This window comes from Pseudopodoces humilis, chromosome 3 (genome assembly GCF_049639895.1).
Source record: "Pseudopodoces humilis isolate 2021_Gansu_Grassland_sample_001 chromosome 3, ASM4963989v1, whole genome shotgun sequence".
NCBI lineage: Eukaryota > Metazoa > Chordata > Aves > Passeriformes > Paridae > Pseudopodoces > Pseudopodoces humilis.
The window spans coordinates 105029855-105057116 of NC_142202.1; the positions used below are offsets into that span (position 1 = coordinate 105029855).

General features: G+C 37.5%; 1 protein-coding gene across 4 annotated transcripts in view; it reads right to left on the reverse strand.

Moving 5' to 3' along the window:
• The window catches only part of LDAH (lipid droplet associated hydrolase), a 106933-nt gene that overhangs the window by 60570 nt on the left and 19101 nt on the right, over positions 1–27262 (reverse strand). For all 4 annotated transcript variants that reach the window (XM_005521833.3, XM_014251493.2, XM_088053665.1 and 1 more), the window contains 2 exons: positions 17005–17139; positions 1219–1388 (listed from right to left, as the gene is read on the reverse strand). In XM_005521833.3, the coding sequence (XP_005521890.1) occupies positions 1219–1388; positions 17005–17139 (305 nt within the window). The remainder of the gene's footprint in view (positions 1–1218; positions 1389–17004; positions 17140–27262) is intronic.

Here is a 27262-nt window from a genome sequence, read left to right on the forward strand (position 1 = left end):
CCAAAGATCCCTAAGTTTCAAAATACTGACAAAAAGCTGCCAGCATCCGGTGAACCAGGTGCAAAAATGTTACTCAAAAATTTGTAGTTAAATTGAAAGCAGATAAAATCATTTGAGCAATAGACTATAGATTTTGACCCCCCAAAAGCTGGCACTTTTGAACAAATTAATGCATATGTTTTTTAGAATGCTTCTTTCAGAAAATATATAAGATTTCTCTCAAAAAGTGTTCTTCTTTATAATCACAAAGTGAAATATGTCTGTGGAAATATATTAGATTATCCTCATGTTTCACATTTTTAGTTCTTTTTTCCTTTAAAGGAAGAAAAAGTTAGATGTGCAGTGGAAATGGTTATGAAGCAGTAGATTTGCATATATTAACCACATACAGTACATTTATTAACCACAGGCATATATTAACCCCAGACTTCATGTCACCACTAACATGGCACTTCCTTCCACTGAAGATTTTATGAAGTAAAGGAAGAAGCAATGATTTAGCAAGAGTGAATGATTAAGAATAAAAATTCCCCATTCTCCATTTATCAGCCACTAACAGACTGAGGTATTACTGAGCACAGTTTGCCATTTACAGAGGGTAAGGATCCGGTCCTGCTTCAGCCTTCTTACTGCTTTACAGTGACAAAACAAAATGTTCAGATATACAGAACAGTCAGTAACAGCTCTCACTCTCACTGAGTTACACAAACTAAGACTGAGTAGCAGAAGCAGTGACATTTCTATTAAATTTTAAAATCAATGTCTTTCATAGTAGTCTTGCTCACAGTTTATATTACTATTCATTCCCATACATTTTCCCATGTCTAAACAGCAATCTGTTAACCTCAAGATAAAAAAACATTATAAAAATCACAACCAGTCTTAATTTTTGGTGTAAAACATAATGCAATTGACAAATATCTAATCAGATATCAAAGTGATTTGCTTATAAATTATATAAAGAAGAAAATAAGGAAGTTATAAAGATATTTCTCACCGTTATTATTATTTATACTCCAAGGGCATTAAAGATCCAAATTCAGACTCAGAATAATATCAATCTGCTTCGTTATATGTTACTGGAATGAAGCCATATTTTTTGGTGTTTTGTGCACAGCAGAATAGAATTTCCCCAGGAAATACATATCATTAACCAAAGGCTGAGCACATGCACTGCTTTGCTAATAAAACAACTCCCATTCAAGAAGGTTCATGTACCTGAAGTTCTGATGCTCGTTTCATCATCTCCAGGGTGATGTAGCAACCAATAGAATGAGCAATCAGTATCAGCTTTATATCTTTTGATACATTCTTTTTGAGGAAGTTCAGCTTATGCTCTACTTGTCCGTTAAGTCCAAAAACATCCTCTAGCTCCTTAATATCTGTGTCTGAAACATAAAAGAAAAGAAGTCCTTTGGTTCAGTGAAAGAAATTTCAGGCATGTCCTTTTTTCCCCCCACTTCTTTGTAGAGCACTGAAATAAAAATATGTATTAATTTTAAAAAGTCCAAATAAACCAAACACAAACAAAACCTCTCACCAGACTTAAAAATTTAGTTTTCAGTTACCACCACTGGAAAATACTGGCTGATAAATCACATACACAGGAAGGATGTAACGCCTTATATGTATAGCTAAATTCATATATGTATACCTATGTGTAGCTTGGGAACCAGCACAAGGTATGAAAACACATGGAGATTTCATAGCACGTAATCCACTATTTTGATCTTCATTCAGAAGAAGACCAAGTTCAGGGTGTTGGATCAGCTTAAATCAACCCAACTTTACATCTAGAGATCAGGACCTACAACAGCAATTCTGTCAAGGAATGAGTCCCTCCTCTCAGAAGACAAGCTACCATATATCCTCATGCACTGGTAACCTTCAGATATTCAAAATCTCCTCTCTTAAAGACGCACAAAAATGTCCCATGGAACAAGGGAAAACAGGAAATGCCTATGTGTGAACACAAAAAAACACTAGCACCTACGTAAAATATCCATGTTAATGCATGTTCTTATCATTTTCAATTCAGCTGTAAAGAGAAAAATCAAGTTAAAGCTTCATGGTACCGTACAATTCCATTCCTGTTTTTCCAAGGACCTTCTAAAGGAGCATGGACAATCCTTCAAGATGAGGACTTGGCTCCTTGCTTCCTGGCCAGTGAACAAGATCAACTGAACTGGTGTCTGTAAGAATATACAGCAATTCAGGCTTCTTTAACTTGCTTATTACAAGGCTGACGTGCATCTGAAATTCCCCAGTCTAAGGGGGTTCACAGACCTTTCATCTGCTAGGAAAGTGTTTTACCCACTAAACCAAACACTAAATTAAGGGTACACCACTCCAGTTTATGCTGGGCTACTCTAGTAACATGACTGTAAGAAGAAATACTAAGAAGAAGAATAAAAGAAGAGACAGAAAGAATGAAGGAATGTTTGCCCCTACCTTAACAGATGAGATAGAGTGGTACTAATATCTCTTTATCTCTTAAATCTGTGCTATTATCTCAGGGTTCAGTTTCATTCTCCAGATTAAACCTCTGATCTTTTATGCTCCTTACAGGCTTACTTGCACCGCAGTTTTAGCCTGAAGTAGGCTAAACCTCCTGGCAGTACAGTTTGGTCACACAATGAGGACCAGCTCGTCCCTGAGCCATGGTCCTACAGATGGCTCCTAGGTTCCTGGCAAAAGCCACTCACCTCTAACAACTCAGGAGAAGATAACAGAGTGCACACAGCCCTAACTGGCCCAGTAAGGTGTTTAACTTCCAACTTGGTGTCTTTTGATGAGCTCTGCAACAGTTCCCTCTGTGAAAAATAGACGTGGAATAAAGTGCCTATCAGGCAAAGACACTAATGATAAATACATTAAAAATACTGAAATGTATTGAAAAATTACTGTATAAGAAAGTCAGAATCACAGTTCAGATTGTTCTGTACCTGCTTGAGGAAAGAGGTAACAATGAGTTAACTGCCTATGACTGTGAACAGCATTTATCAAGTGATGGCTGTCAGTGTTTTAATTCGTAAATTTCATGGCAACTGGACAGCAACCTCAAATCATAGAGATTACTAACCCTGCTGCAGTGAAGTTATTGGGAGGTTGATAGTGACAAAACTCACCAGTAGCCTAAGCGGGCTGGAACTACATCACCTGTTTGATCATGTGTATGAAACATAACCTTTAGAAGCAAAATAATTTCTCAAGATAGATCTTTTCTGGGTTTAAATAATTACCATCTAAGTCCCAACAAACTTGTTCTTCAGTTAAACTACTATTTCTGCTAAAACTACCGATGACCATATCCCAGCAAAATTTAGAGCAATTTACTCAAAACGAAAAAGGGTTTACCAAAACACACCCAAGGAATGCAAAATTAGATGAGCAGTGATATTTTGTTTATTAGGCTTTCTACATGTAATGAAAAACAGAGAGTTGGTCTACTTTCCAAAACCTTAAATAAAAGCCTAAGGCAAAAACATTGTTTTTAAATTTAGTTTCTATTTTTAGCAAAAGCTTCCTTTCCCGCATTAAATTGCACAGCAGCTCAGCCTCATGGAGGAATAGGTTGTCTATATCCCAAGTCTAATTACAGGTATATGTAACACTAAAAATGCCAGAATAGAAACATGATGACCCATTGGATACAGCAACAAGTGAAAGAGTAAGTTATATTGAGTATATATGTATTACAACTTATATTGTAATATATATGTGTTTGTAACATATATAGTGTTGGGTTGAGTGAGTCAATTGTCCCTTATAAACATTTGCTATCATTTCCATACTGTTTTACTGAGGCACTGCCATCTCAGTAGTTTATCAGCACATCTTTTGTTTTACATTTAATTTCAATTCTTGAAAATAAGTGTTTTCAGCTTATTTTCCAGTTAAAACAAGGGAAAAGGAGGCAAAGTAGGTATATAAATCTTCTAGAGAACTTTTCATGGTTCACAAGACCTCCAGAAAGCAAAAAAGCAGGAAAGCAAGAAACAAGACATGGTTTTATTTGTATTATTCAGTCTCATGAGGTTAATGCTTTTCCGCACATGAGCTCAACGTCTGCTAAAAGAGCTGCTGAAGACTGCTGCCATGAAATAAATGCACAGCACAGCAGAGACAGTCTAGGCCCATCTCAATATTTTCCAAGTTTAGATGACTATGTTAGACAAATACGGTAAATTAGTTAAGACATTACATACCTAATTTAATGTTTATTTACCTAATAAATAGAAGTGTAGACATTCTGGCCAACATACCCAAAGCTACTGACTTCAGTAGAAATGTGCCTGGTCAGAAACAGCTATGTTGCCAGAGCAAGAACCCTGAGGAAGGACATGGCTGGGGACTGAGAATAATGTGAAAACAATGGCTTTTTCCTCCTTGCATTTGGCCAGACTTGAGAACACTCAACTCAAGCCTGTGCACCAGTGTCTCCTTAAGGGAGTCAGGGAGAGCTGAGCCTGCAGAAGTGATTTTTAACTGGATGGGTCATTTGTGATTGATGATGATCATGGACAGTCATTCTAATGTGGGCCAAATCACCCTCAGCACAGCCCTTCTCACACACTCAGAGCAAGGATGCCCTGATTCCCTTGGCTACTGACCTGTGTTGCACACACAGAGAACCTCTCTGAGGCTGCAAGTGAGTCCAGACAGCCAAGGCTGACCCCAGAGAGTTGTTTCAGCTGTTAAATACAACTTTTTCTTTTCTTCTGAAATAAGGGTTTATTGCCAAACTCAATCACGTTGGCACTATTCCTAGAGAAGCCACGCTGAGGAATGAGCATGCAGCGTGGGGTCTGGTAATCCCCATGCAAAACCCTCATCATGGACCAACCCCAGAGTCCTCAGGTGAAGCTCCAGCGTCACGTAACCCTGTACCAAAATAGGCATCCTATTTGACATCTGGATAAATATAAAATTGCCCATGCCTCATGTCACTTCATGCTCCCGCAACACAAATGCTACACTTCCAATAGTCCAAAATGTGCAAGAGCTGGGCTGCGTCACAAGTCTGAAAGATTTATTTATTTATTTTACAGAATAAAATCGCCCAGGGATAATCCAAAATCAACATGAATTTTTTGGGTGGAGAAGCTTAAATGGGTTCTTTGTATAAGCAAACAGACTTGCACAAACACACTGGCAGTCAGCACTCCAATGGCTCTACATCAAAGAAGGGACCAGAGTGACTTCACCTCAGGTGTGGAATACATGCCATGGCTGAAGGACAGCTCATTTAAGCAGTTTTCAGATAGTAGAAATTACACGACTTGTACTTTATGCTACAAACACCCCATCTGAGCCAAGACATGATTTTAAGACTTTACTTAACTGGTGTATTAAAAGAAATACTGTATTTCTTTATTTTTTTTGGCAAAACCTTAATTTTCTGATGTGCTTTCTGAAAAACAAATGCGCCATCACTTTAATGAATCTCTTTTTCAACCCTCTGCTAAAACTACAGGCAGAAAACAATGATAGATTAAAATAAAGTGTTTGCTCTAAGATTAGTCGACAAGGTAATCTTGCTAGGAAAGAGGACTTTGGTTTTCAGGGAAGTAACAGAGAATTGTGTTTATTTGTTTTTCTGCTGTGCATGCAAGGGAAGTTCTTACGCAGTAAAAAAGCAGAGAAGTTATATGAGCAGACTTCAGGTTGCCAATTCATAAAAGTTAGCCTTTCATTATAAAGTCTGCTGAATCATAGACTTCTTTTTACTGGAAGACTCAAAAAGATACCGGAGGCCGGACTTTCTAACAGGACCTTCAAATTCCTGCACGCCTTTGTACTTCTCAAATTTCACAATTTCACATGTCCAAACTCCAAACTGCCATGGTCACAACAGGCGACTGAGTACTTGAGCTCAGTATACATGAACACCTGTTCACTTGTCATGGAGTGACTTTGAAGTATGCCCCAAGATCAGCTCATGAACAAGGCCTCCAAACTACTCATGAATAAGTACCATGAGGAAAGGTGAACTGCAATTACATATAATGAAGGAAAGGGAGGTAAAAACCATTGGTCTACCTGCACTGTATCTTCCTCTTCCAGGTACCATTGAATCCTAAGAAGTGGTAGCAGGTTATCTAAGGAAAAACTTCAATCAATCACACCAAAAACACATGTGGTCAAGAATTTTCAGAGCTGGACCTATTGCAGGCTAAGGACAAGTCTCTGCAGACTGAACTAGTGAGGTAGCTCAGGGGTACATATAAATTCCTCTGCATCTCCACCAAATACCCCAATTAAAATCAACATATTAGGCCAAGTATTTTAGACTTTACATACCACCTTCTTTTTCCACCACACATAAACAGATGCTGGTGGGAGAAGCAATAGTTTTGACTGAATAACTTGTGTTTAGATGAAGCAACACCTGGAAATATTTTATCTTTTCCTTCATGCAGTGACAGGCAGAAATGACAACTGACCTACTTAGATTACCTGTTGAAGTGGTGTGCACAATATGAAGCCTAATTCTAGAAAATAAATATGTAATTTGATTGTTTATTCTCATAGCAAAAGATAATAATTCCTCAAAATTGAACCATGCCATTTGAAAGTAGAACTGTAAGTTTAAAAAAATGAGGCTTAAGATTTGTGGGTTTAGTATGGGCATCCCCTAAAGATATATTGCTCAAAGCCTGAATGTTTCACTCAATCTTTCATTTGATTAGTGAACCATGGATAATTTGTATCAGAAAGCAATAAAATACCAAAGAAATAGGACAGAAACCCTGAAAGAACGCTAAATAAATATTGAAGAACTCCTCCTGACACCAAGAACCAGGTCTTAAAGCATTGTGTTTTAGATTAACCCCTAGACCTTAGTCTGGCCGGAGCACCCTCAGGAACTGTTCATGTAACTATTAAGATAAACACACCACTCATTAGTGTTTACTAGAGCAATTACTTTTTGTAAAGTTATCCTCCAAAAATAAATTACCATTTACTCAAGATACTGAAGTGGACATATGTATTATTTTCTTTACTAGAAAAATAACAAAGCCTTATTTTACAAATTGAACTACTGATTTCCTTTGCTTTCTACACACTTATTGCTGGGACACTTGTTTAACACCCAATATGTTTTTTAAAGGAAGCTGTATTATGATTAAATTAGTACAAGTGTAGTCTGACAGAATGAACTAATAAACATGACAAGTACTAAACCCCAGATTTCTATTAAAAGCATACAGGAGCACCCTGGAGTTTTAAAATTATCTCTTAGAAACTGATTTTATTTTACATTCCCGGGATTGCTTTCCTCTGGTCAGAATAACTATTATCAAATATTTATGAACTAACAGTACAAACTTTGAAGAAGAATTTTGTTGCTTGTCTCCAATTCTGGCATGGCAAACACCATTAAGAAGTGTTTTATTATGCAGCTCTACAACAATCAACATCTCCATTGCAAAGACTTTAGTGGGCATAAAGCAAATGTAATATGGGTGTGTTACATAATGTATATAGTAAAGTTTTCTGTATTTGAATGACTGCATTTTGCAGTCATTAGCTGTATACTGCAAGAAGTGCAATCTGTAAGAATTCTCAGCATCGTATTATAAAGAGAGAAAACAAACAGTGAAACAAACTTACAAAAAACCCCCACACTTTGCAGGGTACGAGCTAGATACACATCACTGTATAAGAGCAGATCTGAATCTCCAACATAAAATGACGTCAAGGAATAAAAAGCAAAGAGGTCTGAGTCCATGGGAATGTGATTGTTCAGGCTATGTTTTTTGTTTCTGGACACACTGAAGCCAAGTGCAAGGCTCTGTCACCAGCCATCCACACAAACAAAACTGCACACTTCAACAAATCTTATTTTTACACCGATCAACAATGGAAGAAAACCAAAATAACGATGTTCTGCACATCACCAAGAATGGGTAGATGTAGCACAGATGTAAAGAAAGGACAGTAGAAATTGTGTGAATATTTAAGGAAGAAAAGAATAGATGAGTATCACTTCCCAGGCATTGATTCCATTGGTTATGACAAATGAGGTGCTGCACCACAGTAGGCAAATCCAACAGTCACACCTATTGAAAACACCACTTCAAAACTTTGGGAAGTTTAAACAGATACAAACAGAGAAAGAAGGACTGAGAGCAAACAAGGCAGAGCCAGAGTTTGAAGCAGAGTAAGACAGCTGGCCAAGGAAGACAACCCATGTTATTTCACAGACAGGAAATAAAATGAATTCTTTTCAAAGTAAGAGAAAATGAGAAGGTGCACACTATGATGTTAGAGAAGGAAAAGGGAAAAGGCAGGGAGTTGAGAGGGGCAGTTATACAATAGCCCAAGCTACAATACAGGATCTGTACTTCACAGTGACTGGACAGATTGATGGGTGACATTTTCTGAAGTGCTTGATGCTTGTACTGAATTCAAGCTGTAACTTTTAATTTGCTAGGCCAGTCCCAATTTTTCTTGACAATCCATCTTAAATTTTATTCAGTACTGTGATATCAACCAAGACTGACATGTTCAATTAAGTATGACTCTTCAGAATATTACCAAAATAACAAGTAATGTACTTCCTGTTTCACCAGCACCTATAAAGGGCGTAAGGATGGCATTCAGTAAACTTAGCCCTTCTTCTTTGCCCTTGTGTATATTCATCTTGGATGACAGTTTCATTAGAAGTATAAAGAGAAGTGTAAGTTCCTACGTTCATTTGTCCACAGAAAAGTTAAATTTAATACCCAGATCCAAATTATGTAACAACAGCATCCTTTTTAAGGAGCAAACGATACACTTAGGCAAGCATAAAATTTTTCAGTCTTTCATCTGTATCCCTCAAAACTGATGGATTATAAGAAGCCTTCAAAATTATCTTATATTCTGTACTCTGTAAATTGGTGGCACAGCACTGACTGCAAAGAGCTACATCAGTTTATGCCAGCAGAGAACATGACTGCTAGCAGTGCTGAGAGCTGTAGCACGGCACATCTGCAAAATATTCTGCAATGCAGTGCTACCTCACAGGACTCAGGCAACACTGCCAATGCTACCTGCCTTGAAAAGCCTTATAATCTCTGGGCTCCTCTTCACACAAGGAGTGTGAGCTGACAGCAAAGGGAACCAACCACGGCTCAGTGACACCCAGCACTGATCCCCACAGGCAAAAGAGAAATGGACAAAACAGCACGTGCCAGTGTGAATTTATGAAAAGTAGTAGTAAAACCGAGGAGAACAAATAGTATTTCACCTTGTACTTTGTATAAATGTAGCAGGTTTATCAGTTGCTGATGCTTTAAAGTAACTATTTGCATATGCTGTGCAGTGAAAATTTTGTTTTTCTGGAGGAAAAACATTTTTGTGAAATGACTACTTTAAATTCTGATTTATATCTTTTCTTCACCAGTGTTCTGTTACACTATTTAAAAATTAATTCTCAGTTACGTTTTTAACCTTCCTGGAGAAAATGCTTTAGTTTTCTTTCTTAGACACCCACCTGGACTGCCCAGCATACAACTACGGCAACCTGTCCAAGGTACTACTGTGATGGTTTTATTCTACTTGGAGTTTTACCTAATAGGTGAAATAGAGACTGAAGTGCTACTCAGTACAAAAATGAGTACTTAAAGGGGCTACAAGCAAGATGGAGAGGGACTTTTACAGGGGCATGGAATGATAGGACAAAGGGAAATGGCTTTAAACAAGAAGAGGGCAGGTTTAGTTTAGGTATAAGGAAGGAATTCTTTACTGTGAGGGTGGTGAGACACTGGAACAGGCTGGCCCAAGCTGTGGATGCCCCATCTTTCAAGGACAGGCTGGATTTGAGCAGCCTGATCTTATGGAAGGTGTGTCTGCCCATGGCAGGAGATGAATAAGGGATTTTTGATCTTCATTTTGCATATGTGAGAGGTCCTACATGGAAAGTAAATCAGTTCACCACAAGCAGTTCTAGAGTCACAGTTGTAAAAAGTTTGGTTTCCTTGCTCATTTACATTAGCAGACATGGAAGCAACAGCTCAATACAAACATTTTGAAACTGCCTGAGGCTTTACAGTATAATTTATACAAAAAGACATCAAGTGAGTTTTGCCTGCACTCTAGACATAAACAGCTCCAAATATGATCATGTAGCTTCATACTGAAGTGTATTCAGGAACACTGACATTTCATAAAAGATGTGATTAACTGAAAAATCTCCCAAATCATATCACAGAAGTCAGTGGAGTCTCTGACAGCAAGCTTGCCAGTAATATGGTTGAAACCACAGATCTGTTCTGAAAAAAATGACACTCCAATGGCAATCCCTGAGAATTTTAACTATCTGCTACAATGTTTAACCCAATGGGGAATTATTTGGCAACTAATTAGTCACCTGACCACACCAGTAATTCAATACCTGTAGTAAATGAGATTTTTTTAATATATGTATTAATCAACAAAGCCTCAAATTCAGCCTTTAGAAAGGTAAGAATATGTCTATCTTAAAGAAAGACAGTAGTGCCATGTGCTATCAAAACTAAAAAAACCAAAAACTTCATCCAGCAAGTGGCAATGAGACTCCCTCACTCAACCAGTACCACATCATATTGTTCTTTATCATTTCTCCAAACACTCTGCCTCTACTCAGATATTACAGATTTAAGACACACTAGAGGTAACAATAATTCCTTACTGATTATTTAAGAATGAAGCCATTTGCAGTTACTTCCTCTGCACAGTCTGCCTTAGAGTTTTCTCTGTTTCCCTGAAATGCCTATATTGCTCCTCAATGGAAGAGAAATTCCTAAAACTGAAACAAAACCAGAAAGGCTCCATGTTCCAAACCTGATTATTTTCAGAATCTGGAATGATGTGCATTACCGATGGTTTCGCACTCTTACAGCTCAAGATCGTTATCAATTAAAAATAAAAATATCGTTTAACACTGAACTGATCCCATCAAGATCCGCACCATTTTTCGCAAGTTTTGTGCGTATCAAAATTAAATCAAAGGTCCCAATTATAAATTAGAATTGCTAAATGAAACTATTGATCAGCTTTCCTTCCTGCAGTCAATCTGTGTAGTGAATAAAATTCCATAAAAGCAAATCCAGACCTCTTACACCTTCAGACATGATGATAATTCCCTGCTGTGGAGTAACTTCATTGTCATTCTGTTAGCAGGTGCAAGAATATCTCTTAAATTGAGTTGTGTTAAAAGATTACTAAGCATTCTCTCTGTGGAAAATAACCTGATCATCTCGGTGCTGTGTTTATAAAATTACATTAGGTTTTTACTTTCCCTTTAACAGTAAACATTTAAGCAAGCTACTCTGAAACCTCAGCACTGCTCATCCCAGGGAACTGTGACCTGCCTTCAAACAGAAAGCAGAAGAAGGAACTATTACCTCTTTACCCGGTTCACATTTTTGAATTTTTTTTTTCCCCCACTAAAAGCCACCTGCACCTAAACAGAAATGGTCATACCAGTTGGAGAACATACCTATGTCATGGGGAAAAATGCAGAAAATAACCCATAAACAATTTCAAAACCTACATCCAAAGCTTCCTGGAATGTGGTAAAGACATTTTGTTCTCTAATGGATGAACTCTTGACTTTATTTTTTTTTTAACATCTTTTCTGGATGTTTTCTGGATATAGATACAGAAGATTGTATCAGTTTACAAAAATCTTTAAAAATAGAATTATATTACTCTTATTTGTAGGTATGGGCGAAAAATTCTGGTTCTTTTAACCAAGGAATTAGTTGAGTAAAGTACTAGAATGGATTAAAAAGCTCCCCACATGGATATTCTCTAATAATATTCCAGTAGATACTATGTAAACAGACTTAGTGGAAAACCTTGAAATAGAGAATGCAGAGGATCTATTTTTTATACAGCCATAAGAAATGTAAAGACAAAGTCCTATTCCTTGTAATGTCAGCAAAAATTAGTCACTACTCTATCAAACTCAATGGGATATAGAGATACATGAAGTGGTACCAAAATGAGCTTAATAGTGTTTAAGTGATCTTTACAAATAAATACATGGCTGCTAAGGTATTATAATATAAACACTTAAAATTGTTAACATTTTGAATAGCCAGAAAAGAAAACAACAGAGCAACTTAGACATACTTCATATATGGCAAAATTTTATTTTTCTTAGTTTTGATTTTGAATGGAACAACACTTTCAAACACATGCTTAAAATTAGGCAGGACTGATAAAGTCAATGCCAAATGCCAAGATTTCACTCTAAGGGTGTATTTGCATAATTATGGGCATGATTACAGGACCTCCATGAATAATTAACTGAATGTGGTTTAAAGGAAAGAAGTAAATGGGGTAGTGTAGCATCCCTAGGGCTGCTTACTTTTCACACATCTAGATTTCAAGCATTCCAGTGGGTTCATAACATGAAATGACCATTTGTTTCCTTAAAATAGATACTTAGCTTTAAAGCCATACAGTAAAATTCAGATCTTACCAGGCTAAGACAAAAACCTTAACATTTAAATGGCTCATAATAACTTTTACACATGAACACACATTTCCTTCCTTAGGTTGCCTTTTCCAAGACAAGGAATAAGGTTTCTGGGCAGCAGCAGGGACAGCAGGACTGCACTGCAGTGAACTGATGCCTCCTGTCCCATCTGTGGAAACAACCAGTCCCTCTGTGCACACCCTGACCTGGGATCCCTCACTGCTGACAAACACCATGCGAGGAGCTCCATGTGATTAATCAGCGCCAAGGCCAGCCCCACGAACAGGAGCCTTCCCTTCCCTATACATCAAAAAAACTGGGTACGAAATAGCTGTAAAACCAGCAAAACTCTACCAGGATGGCATGCTTGAAAACTGGGGGTTTTTATTGCATCTACAGTGTGATACCACTAGACTGGGAGACATTGTGTCATGTAAATCTGCATTGAGTAAAGCAGAATGTTAATGTGTTCTGGGCTATAAACATGACTACAGAGTTCTCTGGGTCTGTAATATAGAAATATAACTGACTAAACCTCAAAGGAACTTATATTAAAGATAATTCATCTTTCAATGACTCTCAGAAATTTTAATTTATATGCCTAGGACGCAGAAAATGTTGAAACAGAAATTAATGTGAATTAAATGTGTGTAACGTGAATTAAATGTGTATATGCATAAGCCTAAAGTATGCATGTGAGATGCCAGCCCAGCTGCCTTCCCACTGCTTTTCTCCCTATGTGAATATACATATATATATATATATATATATATATATAAACATGCAAGACATAAATGCTTTTTAAACACAGCTATCACTGCATACCTCAATGTGGCCACATATCTGCTGTTATAACCAATCATACAGGGCTGAAGCACAGATAAGGATTTTCTGGTCAAAAAACTTCTGAGTATGACAGAGATTAACCCTGAGTTGTTTTTGTACTGACCAAAAACACTGCCAGTATCTCTGATCCACCTGATTCAGCAATGTAGGTATTTTCCATCATCAGCAATTGCTAAAGACATCTATTCTACTTAGAATAAATGAGTCACAAGCCAGCAAAAACTACCAAATGTGTACAGAGTCCCTGTGTCTGTGTAACTTCTGTCCCTAGAAATGTTTAAGGCCAGGCTGGATGGAGCAGTGAGCAACCTGTCTGTGTCCATGGCAGGGGAACTGGAACTAAATTATATTTAATTATATATTTAAGCTCCTTTCCAACTCAGGCCATTCTATAATGCTGTGATACACAACAAGGACAAGTCCCTATTTTTAGGAAGCCAGTTCTTGGAACACCAAACTTCTATGACCTCCTCCTCTCTTGTTTACAACAGTGCAGACCACAATCCACTCCTTGCCAGCACCACACGTTCATGGTGGCACAGTACCTCCAAGGGCACCGCAGAAAATGCTTACAAAGAAGTGTTATTGGAAAAGTATTCTTAGTTCCTATTCATTTCGCTTAGCAAGTAGAAACAGGCAAGAGTGCCAACTGCATCTGATCAGCCAGATCACAGTTTGGGAATCACTGTCCTAAATAACTCGTAACCCTCTTAGAGAAGAACACCACACTCTTTGTCTTGCTTGGGCTATTTTAGGCTCTTTCCTGCCAGCATAGCATATCATGATGGTAAAAACTTATGGCTCGTACCTGCTAATCATGCCCACACTTCTATCTGTCATTTGGTGGACAACTACCCAGCAATTAACAAGACTATTAATGTGCTGAAGTATAAATTTCATTTTACCCAAATAATTTCAGTCATTTTTTCTGGATTTATATCACTTGAGCTAGAAGCAGACTCTCACTCATAGTCAATTCTGCAGTTTCATTAGAAGCCAGAGGGCTGTGAAAGCAAAGTCCATTCAGATGAATTGTAACAACAGCCAAGAAGCAATATATCAAATAAATTTAAGCTACACACCACTTCCAAATTTTCCTGTAATGCTAGAATTTATTTTTTTTTTATGCACAACTTAATTTCAGTTCAAAACTTCACACTGATGGTACATTAACATTTAGGGTTCACATAATCAATGTTTTCACAGATAATTTACCATTCCTTCACCACTTCTCTGCTTTTCTCATACTGTTTCCTAGGACATAATTCAGTTTCAAAATGGTCTGAAGGCCCTACTCCCCCTGTGTAAAGAGAAAGCAGCGGAAACACTCTTTTGATGAACTAGAAATCAATCATTACCTATCTTTTTTTTCACCATGAACCACAAACTAAGGCTAGTTTAGCAGTTTTTAAGGACACACTACTATTTTCTACAGTCCACAGAACATAAAAGATTAAACTAAAAATTTATTTTGTAAATTGACTATTAAGACTGACACTCAAAATTTCCTGTCTTTCAGAAGGAAAAACATGACTTGCTGATTTGACTGTGTATAGCTTAATACTCATCCGTACAGTTTATAATATTCTAGATATTTATCTTGAATATAATTTATCATTTGACTACATATTGTATCATTAAGTCATGAATGCTGACTAGCTACTTATTAGGTGTATGATGTTTTAATACATCAATTGTGTCTCTTTAGTTGATTAAGATATGAACCACAGGGTTCCATATTTCTGTAGCAATTGGCAGACTATTAGGATAAATAAATTAATAATTTAATTCTGATTCAATTTTTCTTTATTCTCAGTCTTACTTTGCTACCAAAAGCAGTTTATTGGCAGCCCTAAGGACAAACAAAAGCAAGCCTTCAATCTTCTTGAAGGACATTGAAGTGTTGGAGTGTGTCCAGAGAAAGACAAAGTGCTGGGGAAGGGTCTGGAGCACAAGTCTGATGAGGAGCAGCCTAGGGAGCTGGGGGTGATCAGCTTGGAAGAAAAGAAGTTCAGGGTGTATGTTATTGCTCTCTACAATGACCTGAAAAAGAGGCTGTAGCCAGGCAGGGGTTGGTCTCTTCCAGGTAACAAGAGATGCAGCAAGGGAAAACAACCTCAAGTTGTGCCAAGAAAGGTTCCGGTTGGACACTAGGAAAAATTTCTTCACTGAGAGTGGTGGTTAAGCATTGGAACAGGCTTCCCAGGGAAGTGGTGGAGTCACCACCCTCGGAAGTGTTCAAAAAACAAGCAAATGATATGGCTTCGTGGGTATGGTGGTATTTGGTTGCCTTGGACTTGATCTTGGTGTTCTTTTCCAAATGTAATGATTTCATGACTCTACATATCTTTCTGCCTAAGATGTTCTATTTCTTGCTTCTCATCAAGCCACAGCAGATGTCCACAGAATTAAACCACTTTAAAACATGGCAATGTACGTACACCTACTGTCTATGCATATGGTTTATGCTAATTTTAAACAAAATAAGAGAGAACTAGAAAAATGTTCTTTCTGTAATTTTGCCTGCAACTAAGGATTGATGCTGGCCTGTTTTATGCTCACAGCAGTGTTCAAAACAAATGTCTTTTTAAAAGCTGAGGAGGAGGATAAGGACATTGAAACTGAGGTATAACTTTTGTATTGTATTCACCAAGTAAAATTAAGTTTCTAATAGTTTTGCACAGTGGATTGATTGTTGGGAGCAGAATTACAGCAGTGAAATGTTCAATTAATGGTGTGTGTCTCTGTGGAGCAGAGCTTGCAAGAGTTCTCTGAATAGAAGGATATCATACAGAAGCACAAATGAAGGGTATAGCTTTGTTCAGTTTCCAAATGGCTAAGTGATATCTCTCCAGTCAATTAGGAAGTAGTCTGTGATTAATGGCTGCTGTTGGAAAGCTTGCTTTAGTCTTTATGAGACTTTCAAAACCTGCTTGAACTAAAGGTAGTCAGTCCTATTATTCCTAAGTAGTTTGCTACATTTTAGACTTCCTTACAGGCAGCACCATTCATAAGTCAAGTGTACAATTTAAATGCTTGTACACTCTAAATTAGTGGTCTCCAAAGTGCGGTGTTTGCACAGTGTGATACAGGAAGAAAGTATCAAAAATGCTGATTTACTGCTCCATCACTGCAGCTTGAGCAAGTCCTGAGGACTTCCAACATTAATCAGCTTTCAGGACAGATGCTTGGAGCACCATCTCTTGCTGGAGATCTGCATGCCAAAAGACTCTTAACAGATACACGAGCAACCTCTACCCTGCTAACATGCCATACCCCAGTCTTAGAAAGATGTGCTTTCTTCCAGGAAATTCACTGATTTAGTACAGCTATTTTTAAATTCAGAGGTAATTAAATCTCTCCTAATGCACTCAATCTCTGAATTGGACATTTCATTTAAAGATGTACTTTTCTAATCTACTCTTCTCAAAATAAACACATTCTAGACCTTCTTCACTGTAACATGCCTCTAACAACTGCCAACACTAAACTCTCTTATTCTCTTAGTAGCTCATATTTGTCTGGCAAATCTAATTTACCTAAAATACTTCACTAACTTCTCATACAGCTGTGAAAATTGTTCTGTGGAAGCAAAATGGAGATACTTAAAACTCCTATCAGCCTGTTTTCAATAGGAAGAAGTTTTGCCATTGAAACGAGAAGGGCACACACAATTGAATGCACAAGTTACAGTACTGTACCTTCCATCATTTCCATCCCACTTGGAGGTTTACAGTGTCCAGCATGGCTCACAACCCAGACGGGATACTGCTGGTTCAGCCCACAATAAAGGGCCTGTATAAAGGTCCTGTAATAACCTGCCAGTCCAGGGTTACCTGCCAAAAAACAAAACATACAAGCACGGTCAATATTAACCTTCAACAGCAAGGCAATCTGCTTCAAAACAAACTAAACAGCATTACACAGCAATTTGTTAATTTATTTTCTCTAGTACATTTCTAGTTTTTATTTCCCAAATGTCATGGGCTATGCTATTCAACTTGTTTAATTCCACTGACCAATGGCACTCATGGGAAGCATTTTACAGAATTACTTCAAAATTGCAAAACCTAAAATTGAAATCCAACACAAGTGAGAACATCTTTTTCCAGAGGTCAACCAGCTTGCTTATCCATCCCATCCACTTACAGGAATGTGAAATTAAAACATTACAAAGTCTACAGCATGTATCACCCGATCCAGATGTCTGCTCTCCAAATATCTCAGTGTTACTACTTCAAAATAGGTATGTGGCATTCTTACTATACAAAAAGGCTGTCCTGACCCTAGAAGAAAGGATGATTTTATTTTAAACATGTTTGACCAAATAAATCTTTTCCTGCTTGCAACTTCATTTTCTCCCTGTCCCTTTCTACAGCAGTGGAGAACCTCTTTCCTTTTCAACTCTTGTGCTCTAGAACCATGGGAGAATCTGTCCTCCCTCCTGGTGTCCCAGAAGCTTGTGAGGACTTCTCAGAAAAGGCTGGCATCTGAATGGACATGGCTTGCCCTGGGAATTCAGACCACTCTGCTCTAAAATCCACCATTAAACACGGAAAACATCAACAGTCATACACCATTGCTGAAGTGGAAACTGAGATACCATCCCAAAGATAAAAGTACATATATGAAAGGGATCTTTGGATTGCCCAACAAAACTCTATACTCCGCTCCTCCTTTTTTCTTTCTCTTCTGGATATCACTAGTGATGTAAATTGGAGAGGAAATCCATATGAAGATGATGCAGAACTTTCCTAATTTCCATATGATGTATAAAAATTCCACACAGACACAAGAACATATATATTCTTATTTATTTATTTTCCAGAGTAGTTACACTGATTTTTTTATTATCATTTAGACACCAGCAAAGCTCACCATCATGGCTGGGATTGCTCAATTATGCATCTTTCAACTCCCATATCAGGCAATTCTTAGCTTGGATATCATCAACAGGAAAAGGCAGCAGGAGCAGTATTGTGTAAAAAGGGTGTCATTTATTAAAGACATTCCAAAATAACACCAGTGTATTACAAAATGAAAAAGCCTTCATTCAAATTTTATCAACTTCTCTATATCAGTCTGATTTTGATAACAGAGGCTGAGCTGTGTAAGTATTGATAGTGACAGGGAAGAAGAATTAGACCTATAATCAAATTAGTACCTGTGAAAACAGTGCATGGAAATAAAAACAAGTGTTATTCCACTTCTTCTCTTTCTGTAGTGGGTATTTTCATATTTTCTTCTTTTACTTCCACCTGATCAGGTAGCACACAGTAAGTTCATTGCTCACCCAAGAGGTTCCCTGAGCCTAGTGCCACCAAAGCACACACAGGCATGCGGAGCAGAGCCACATGCATGGGGGTGATACCATGGCTCACCCTGGGATGATGCATGGGCACAGGACTGGAGACTTTCCCTCTAGGTAATGTATCTCACACACTTCACCTCTCACTTACTTGTATTAAGTGTCACTAGGGGATAGTAAATCTTAATAAAACTAGTAGTCTTAGAAAAACATTTTTACTGGACTACACAGATGTGGGGGGGGGAAAAAAATCCCCAAATCATCACTATCAGCAATTACATATTTCTAAGCATCTCTTTGTAAGCTTGCCATTAAAGGAGACTTTAAAAACAGAAACTGTTGTTTTGTAAAAACTCCAGAACACAACCAAATTTGTGCAAGTTGATTTCCAGGAAAACAATTTAAAAATCACAAGGGTCACACTTCCATACAATTGCATCACAGCTGCATACATCAAAAGTATATAGCATAAAAGGTCCCAGAGACAATAAAACATAATCTTGACATCATCTGTCAAGTTCCTTGGATTGATGTTACAGAGAGGAAATCTGTCTTTCAGCAAGGCTGAAGAAAAAAGTAGCAGCAATCCAAAATCAATAGTGTCTTGCTGTACAAATGATCATAATGTTTTGCATTATGTTTAATCCTGGAATACAATATCATTAGGAGTTCTGAGATCAAGAAATCACAAAATAAATCTCAATCACAGAATTTTTTCTCTACGCTTTTCTCTCCTTTAATAATGCAGAACAAGGATGAGGAGAAATTACAGCAGCTTAGACATTTTGGTTCTCTTTCCCATCATCAGGCAGGTGAACCTAACGTAAAATCTGCTCAGGATTTGGTCATCAGGTGAAGAACAGTCAGGTAAGAACTGCTTAAAAACACTGAGACTTTGCATCAAATATTATACAAAGACTAAAAAACTCTAATACTTCTTTCAGGGAAAGGGGACTTTTAACCTGTGATAAATATCAAGATGTGGTATTTTATGCAGGTAAAAGAAAAAATCCATAAATGCAAAAGAAACCTGATTTCCCCAGTCCTCATAAGCAATATGTTGAGATATCTGAGCTATTGGAACTGCTACTGGCATTCCAAAATGCCTTGAAGGGTATGAATGAGAGCTGCTGGCATACAGTGGAATGAAAACCAACAAGAATTTTAACAGCAAAAATTTCTACATAGAGATCACCATGTGTAAAGCAGCTATAAATTCATTCTTTACTGAACTTGCAATTCCAATGGAGTTATTCCAGACTTGTACTGACCTTTAGGTAAATGCAGATTAATAGTCCCTGCTTTTGAAAGCTGGCATCTACGATATTTATGAGTGAAGAATGTTTATATCACATGTCTCCAAAGTAATTTTGTATATTTTTAATTGAGCTGCTATGTGTCAAAATACTTTATGGGGCGGAAACAAAAAAAACCCTGGATTGATTAAGATTTTTTTTCATACAACAGAGTAACAGTAACAGGTAACAGAAATAACTAAGACTTAATATGTACAGCAGTCTGTGATCAATAATGTTTTAGGCTGATCTTTGCAACTGAAATGTGTTCAATTAAATTATTTTATTTTATAAATAAAGAACTACCAGGTTAATCACAAGAGAACCGTGAAAAGAACAGTGCTCATTTGTGTTTTTAAGGATTTCCCAGTACAGTAAACTAGAACCGTATATGCTCTATCACTCAGCAGCCAAGTGTCAAAAAATAGAAACCATAAGTAAATGCAGTGTTAACCTCCATGATTTGAAGTTTACTCCAGTTATTTGAATACCACATCAATCCTTAGACACCTCAGGGCAGCTGAATCATTCATGCATGCCAACAAATCTCAAATTGCAGTCATCTGAATCATGAAGCACATCTTAAGCAGTTACTCTCAACTGTGCTTAATTTTCAACAGCATTTACGTTGTTTCAGAAGTCTTTTAAACAAAAGCTGTAAATGGTGACCATAACAGAGAAAGACACAAGACTGTAATACACTGTGGATTTGTCTAATTTGCAAAAGATTTCTAAGCATTTCATGGAAAGAGTGTGTCAAATGGGCAATTTATACAGTGAATGAGAACAGCGGGACCACTTTATCTGAGATGTCCATAAGCTGCAACAACCAAAGGACTCCTGCCACACTCCCTGTTTTCCTCTATAACACATGACATTTCATCCAGCTATTCTACATTAAGGTCGAAGTCTTTCCATTTTTAATTTGAAGACAGGAATCCACTGCTTCCTTTTCTGATCTGTTCCACCCACAGCTAACACAAAATGGTACAGAACCACCGAGAGTGCAGAGGTGGAACTTGGTGATATTTTAGGAGGTAAATATTCTCCACTTCTATATATTCCAGATACAGGCTTCCAAGAACTAGAACTACTACTCTTCAGTCACCCATATAAGTAGAAATACAAATATTACTTATAAAGATGGATTTGCCTACCTTTCACTTTCATTTTCCTGTTAATGTTTTTTCCATCAAATCAAGATTTTAAATGCCATCTGCTTCCTTAATAGAACAGTCAGTGGAGAGAGAACAACTTGTACAGAGTATTTACCCCAGGATATCACTGCTAAAGAATAACCTCTATCCTGATTTCACATGATTTCCTATTCAATGCATCATAAAGTCAAACTTGGCCTGTCTTAAAATAAAATAATTGAGATGCTGCACTTCCACAAGAGAAGGTATTCAGACTTGATAAATTTAAACCTATATACAGTGCACCATCAGTGCAACTCGATCAGTTTAATTATGAATGGAAAACAACAAACACATCATGCTCCCTTACACAGGCCATAGCCTCACAAGCAATGACAGCTTTTATGGCTTACAAATCGTCAAGCATTTTAAATTCTTCAGCAACACAACACATTCATGTCAAATGGAAACCATAATTAAGAGAACACTAGCATTAGATAACCCCATGCAAAAAATGTTCGAGGTTAGGAATGAAGATATTCACCAAAAATATGAAAGAAGTCTGTCCAGAGAAACATAAGTCAAAGATATATACAGCTTGCTCAAAAGAAATTGAGACTAAAACTTAAAACTAGCTAATTTTTAGCAGTTCTGGAAGGGATAGCTAAATTGAGAAAGATTTATTCAAGCAGTATATAGTAAAAGCCAAGATTGGTGGGGACATGTAACTAAGTCATCCCCAACACTGACAAGGTTTCTTGCACCTTGCTTTGAAAGAAGTGTTTGGGTTCCCCGCATTGTCCTGTGAGACATTCCCCAGTGTTTCCAGCTGTGTCTCCAGGAGCCTGACCATCCATGGGAGCAGTAGCTGGCACTGAGCTGTGGTGCTTTATGCACTTCTCCAGCAGTTGCTTTTTGCTTGCTCTGGGACCTCAGCAGGACTATAAAGAATAAAGGCAGCTATATGAATACAAGAAGGGAAATATGCAGCCAGCAGTGGGTTTACAGAGAACTTTGAGGAACTGGAAAATATGCCAGCAATTACCATAAGTATAATTTTAGAAATAATCCACAGTTTCAGAATTAAGCATATGCTGCAGTATTTACATTATAGTTTTCTGCACTGTAAGAAAAAAAAAATATAAAGAGCAGCCACAAATCAAATTTGAAATCCAAGGGTGCACAGCAGGACACATAAAAATCATTTTTGTGGCGATGATTCTCACTGCCTCTTCACAGAGCTGCCAAAGCTCCCAGTTCCAGCTCGAAGAACCTCAGTGACAAGTTCCTTGCTCAAGGAAACTTAATCTGCCTTTGGCGTCTGACCAGCCACCATGGGAGAAGATGCAACTCCCCTATGTTAATGAATGGAAAGCAGCCCATGCAGATGTCAGAAGAATTTAAATGGAGCATGCAAAAAACACAATGATGTTCTCACACTTGGGAGAAAACGGCAGAATCTGACACCGTGGCTAGGGATCAGGCCTTAAAAGGCAAGACACAGGTCTCTCTGACATGCAAAGTCAATGGATTTCATATAAAACACGTCAAATAACGTTTGAGTGACCATCATAAACTCGTCAAAGCAGCTCTCACCTGTTTGCACGTCTCAGGGAATGGCATTCTTCATCCTGTATCCCTTTATAGTCCCTAGTCTAGGGGAGTAGCATCAGCCAAGGAGCAAAACATTACAAGGACGTTATACAGAAACACATGTGAAAACTCTGTTTGATCCTCTCCAATTCTGGAATTGTGAATTTGGCTGGAAAGCACCTTAAGATATTTACTTGGGTTGTGAAAATAGGGAATCTCAGAAGGATTCAGCCAGGTGTCTGTAACACAGCTTATTAGAGTGGTTTTTCAAGAGCATTTCACATTTTTTCCCTATATATACATACACACATACACTGTTATTAGTTTGACACAGCTATAAAACTTACATATTGGATTTTATAATACACATTCTTTGAATATATTTTACAAAGCCAATAAGCTTGTCTGTTCTTTAATGCTGTCTCACCTTTAGGATAAATGTAGGTTCATTCACCTCTAAAGAAATCCCACAGACAGTCTGATAAACCTGAATTACCCTAACACAGCTGTTTTTGCCCAAGTGACAAGAGTACCTGAAGCTTGTGAATTAAAATTACCAGCTAAAAATTGTGACAGTATATGCTGGTGTTCCCACAGGAATAATTAACTGCATCTACCCAGGCAGATAAGATATGAAGTCCAAAATACTGATTTAATCTACTGCAAACCTACTGGACTTTGTAATTAAGCAGTATTGCAAGAGTTATAATGTCCACAGATGTATTTCAATAATTACCTCTGCCACCTCAACCAAAAGAGGTACATAAATACAAAAGAAGCCTTGTTTTTAATTTTTTCAAATGTGTCTGTAAACTGATGTTTCTTGGAAGGCAGTTCAGACAGACATAAAACTGAAATAACTGAATTCCCAATGGAATAGCCAATTTTTTACACTTTTCAATGGCAGAACCTAGGATTTTCTACTGCTTACCATTGAATAATTTTTGTGTTATTTTCCCCATAATAAATGAAAAATTAAAACATTTAGTTAGATCTCCTAGTACACACCTACTGATACATAGTCTCTTAAGTAGATGAAGACAGATATAACTACTTTTAACACCCAGAGGTGGTTGATCTGATACAATCCATCCTACAATCAGTGCTGGCCAAGAGGCTACTGTGAGTTCTGTGCTGGGTCTAGAGCTCCCAGTAGGAATTTTTCAGCCAGCTTCGTGGTCTGAAGCAGCACTGGACCAGAAGAAAACAAACCTCCTTCTGAAAGAAAGAGGGAGAACAAAGGAAGTGCATGAAGAGGAACATGAGACTTGATGTCAAATGGGTTCACAAGAAAGCCTACGAAACATCTGATTAACACAAATCTGATGAGAAAATAGCAGCAGCAGGAAAAAGACAAAGACAGGAAAATAAATAATTCAAACCCAAGATAACCACAAATTATTTGTTTTGTGCAGATACACAGCTCTGAAAATTTGATCGCTTCTGAATAATATACAAGGAGAAAGCAAACAATACACTCAAAAGGCACCAGAAAGAATATTTTCAAATCTGTATCAGATTTTCCTATGCTGTACCACTGGTAAGAATTAAAAAAAAAAAAAGAAAATGCACAGGTTTGGGTGCTTTGGGGTTATTAGGTTTGGCTACTGCTTGTTTTGTTTTATCAAGGTAGTAAGAGACAGGAAACAAACAGCAATAGAGAACACCAAGACAGTTAATTTCAGAAAAAAAGGCCAAAAATGTGTTTCTGCAATTTCTGTGTATTAAAACTTGAAGAACGTAATATTTGAAAACAACAGTGTAAGGTAATTTTGTAAACAAATTTTGCATTTGCGTCTGCCTTGAGTCTTCAAAAATGCAAGATAAAAGAACATCCTATTCTGAATATGAATAAACCAAGATTTACCAATTCACTTCCTTAGGGAAGGACACTTTGAACTGACACCACTGTATTTATGACTGAGGAAAAAGGCCTTGTATTTGGGGTATAATACTGGTCCTAAGTAGATGCTCCACCAAGACATTAACTGAAAGACTTTTTTCAGGAAAACACAAAACACAAGTCACTTCACAAGCACATTTATTTACCCATTCAAGATCTATTGCAAAGAGTTTCTCCTCTTAAGAGAAGGCTGTGATAATGGATATGAAATATCCAAAAACAAAGATGGAAGGCAGCATTTATATATCGCTATGTATTTACTTCTTCCTATGAGAGTTTTTTAATCCAACAAGGACAATCAAGGTTTGTTTCCAAAAATGGAAATCAGGACAATGACCAAAATCTTCTGTGATGCCCGTAACAGGAAAACAAGAGCAAGAGTTATGACAAACTCAGGTTCTGGTCATACTGTTTTCCATAATTCATATATTGAATGTAACGGGTCATATTTATTTCTATTACAGATTCAGTGATCCATAAGAGTTACTATCTGATAGAAGGAAGGCCATGTGTTAACTAGAACCTGAAAGAGGATTTTTATTTTTCATTCTTTTCAGGTACAACTAAATATTTAATATCAAGGCAAATTCATAATAGCTCAGGTATTTCTGGTATCAGCTCCCAGAACGGAAGTACATTATACACTGCTGCTGTAGCTTTAAAGATTTTAAATGCTTTATTTGTACATGATGCACATGGAAACATTGGATTCCCTTCATAAGTAGGTCCTTCACTATGCAATTTCTTCCCTCCTGCCTCAGACATCCCATGAAGAGAAACAGATCCTTTTAAAAATTTTCAAATCAAGTGAAATACCCTAGAACACAACTTTTCCATAACTCTGGCCAACTCAAGCCACTGCATGCTGCAAGAGAGGGATCACTTCCTCCCCTGATGCTGCTCACACAGTCAGGCAGGAAGGATCCATGCTGAAAAGGCCTCATTAGTAGGGAGAGGACACCAAAAGAAGACTGTGGATTGAGAAATTTCAGTAAGTCACTTCAGTAAGTCACATCTGCCACCCAGATTTAGTGGAGGGAAATACTGTCAAGCACAGTTGGACGTGCAACCATCCTGTCATTACTCTGCCTTCTCAAACTTAACATGCTCAATTGTGCCAAGCCCCCATCAGAGATACTTCTGAAACACTGGGAAATTAAAAAAAAAGGCATATTTCAAGCCTAGATCTGACATACAGGCTCCTCTCTGCATGAGGAAGTTTTTATTTTTAATGAAAGACTATTTTTTTTCTGTTCTAAAGACAATGGAAGCTCACGGGCTGACCCGGTAAACAAAGCTCAACTGTCAGCATATTTTAAAATATTAGTCACAAACAAGTAGTCCATAAGCAGCAGAAATAATAGAGAACAGTGTCCTAAGATGTGGATTTTTTAATATATAATGTAGGCTAGAACACACACCTTTCCTTCAGACAGTACTCCACCAGCACGCATGTCTTCTAGACAAACTTTAATTTTCGTATCCTTTAATATCCACAATGTCTCAGAAAAAAAACAGGGGAAAGTTCATGGACATATTCAAAGTTTTATGTGAACTGAAAACAGAAATCAAATAGGTACAGATGAATTAGTATTGTATGCTACAAATAATGTCCTCAGGAAGTCAAACTATTTACCTTCGTAAGTAAAGGGGAGGGTCATTTGATATTTATTCAAACATTATAAATAAGAAACAAACCAAATAATCAGTGGCTAGTAATACTTCAATTTTCCCGGACAAAGAACTCCAGCTTACAGTACCTTATATGCATGCCCACCTCAGGAACAGGAACAATGCTGATCTTGTAAATAAGTCATGAATATTTGCACTAGAGATAAAGAAATGGCTGGAAAAGTTGGGATGAGTGGCTTTGGAAGTAGCAGGAAATGTGGGTTTCTTGGTTTGTGTGTGTTTGTGTATATGCTTTTGCTCCTGTTCAAAATGCAAATACACAAAATATGGTGACAGATATCCCATACAAGCATAAGAATAAAAACTGTTTTGCAGTGTTTATGTCTCAGTGAAATAGAAAACTGTGCTCTTACTTTCTTACCTGCTGATAGGAACACCAGTCACAGGGAAAAACATTTTGTCTTACTCTATGTACCTCTACCTGAATTGTTATGCTGCACAAACTTTTAACTCTACAGTGTAGTCTGTTCTCAGTGATGACTTTTGCATCCTACATACCAATTACTGGAGAGATGGAAAGCCAATTTTTTTTCCTCCTAAAAAAAAACAAACACACAAAACTGCAATATAAAATATAAATTCTCCATGTCAGAATCTGAGAACTCAGGATCAAATGCAAAGAGTTGGCAGCTTCAGCTAGAGCTGCAGTGGAAACAAAAGCAGAAGCCTCAAGGGAGAAGCATTCTCAGTGAATCACTACCACCTGGAGAGGCTGTTGGGCCACCAACTCCTGCAAAAGAAGTCTCCAGACAGAGTATGTGAACTCATGTATGTGCTGAGAGCTGTGGGCTGACACCATAATTTATCAACAGAAAATTCTGTGGCAAATCCAGCTGAAGGAACTCCCACCTTCCCCTCTGACTATCATTCCCACCCTCCTACCATGGCTCACCAGCCCCTGAATTACACTGGCACAACTCTGTGGGGGCCCTGCTGTGAACCCAAACAGGGAACTGTTCCAGCTGTAAAAGACCCCAGAAATAAATGTATGTATTTATTTAATTCACAGCACGATCTCTCCAAGTATTGTTC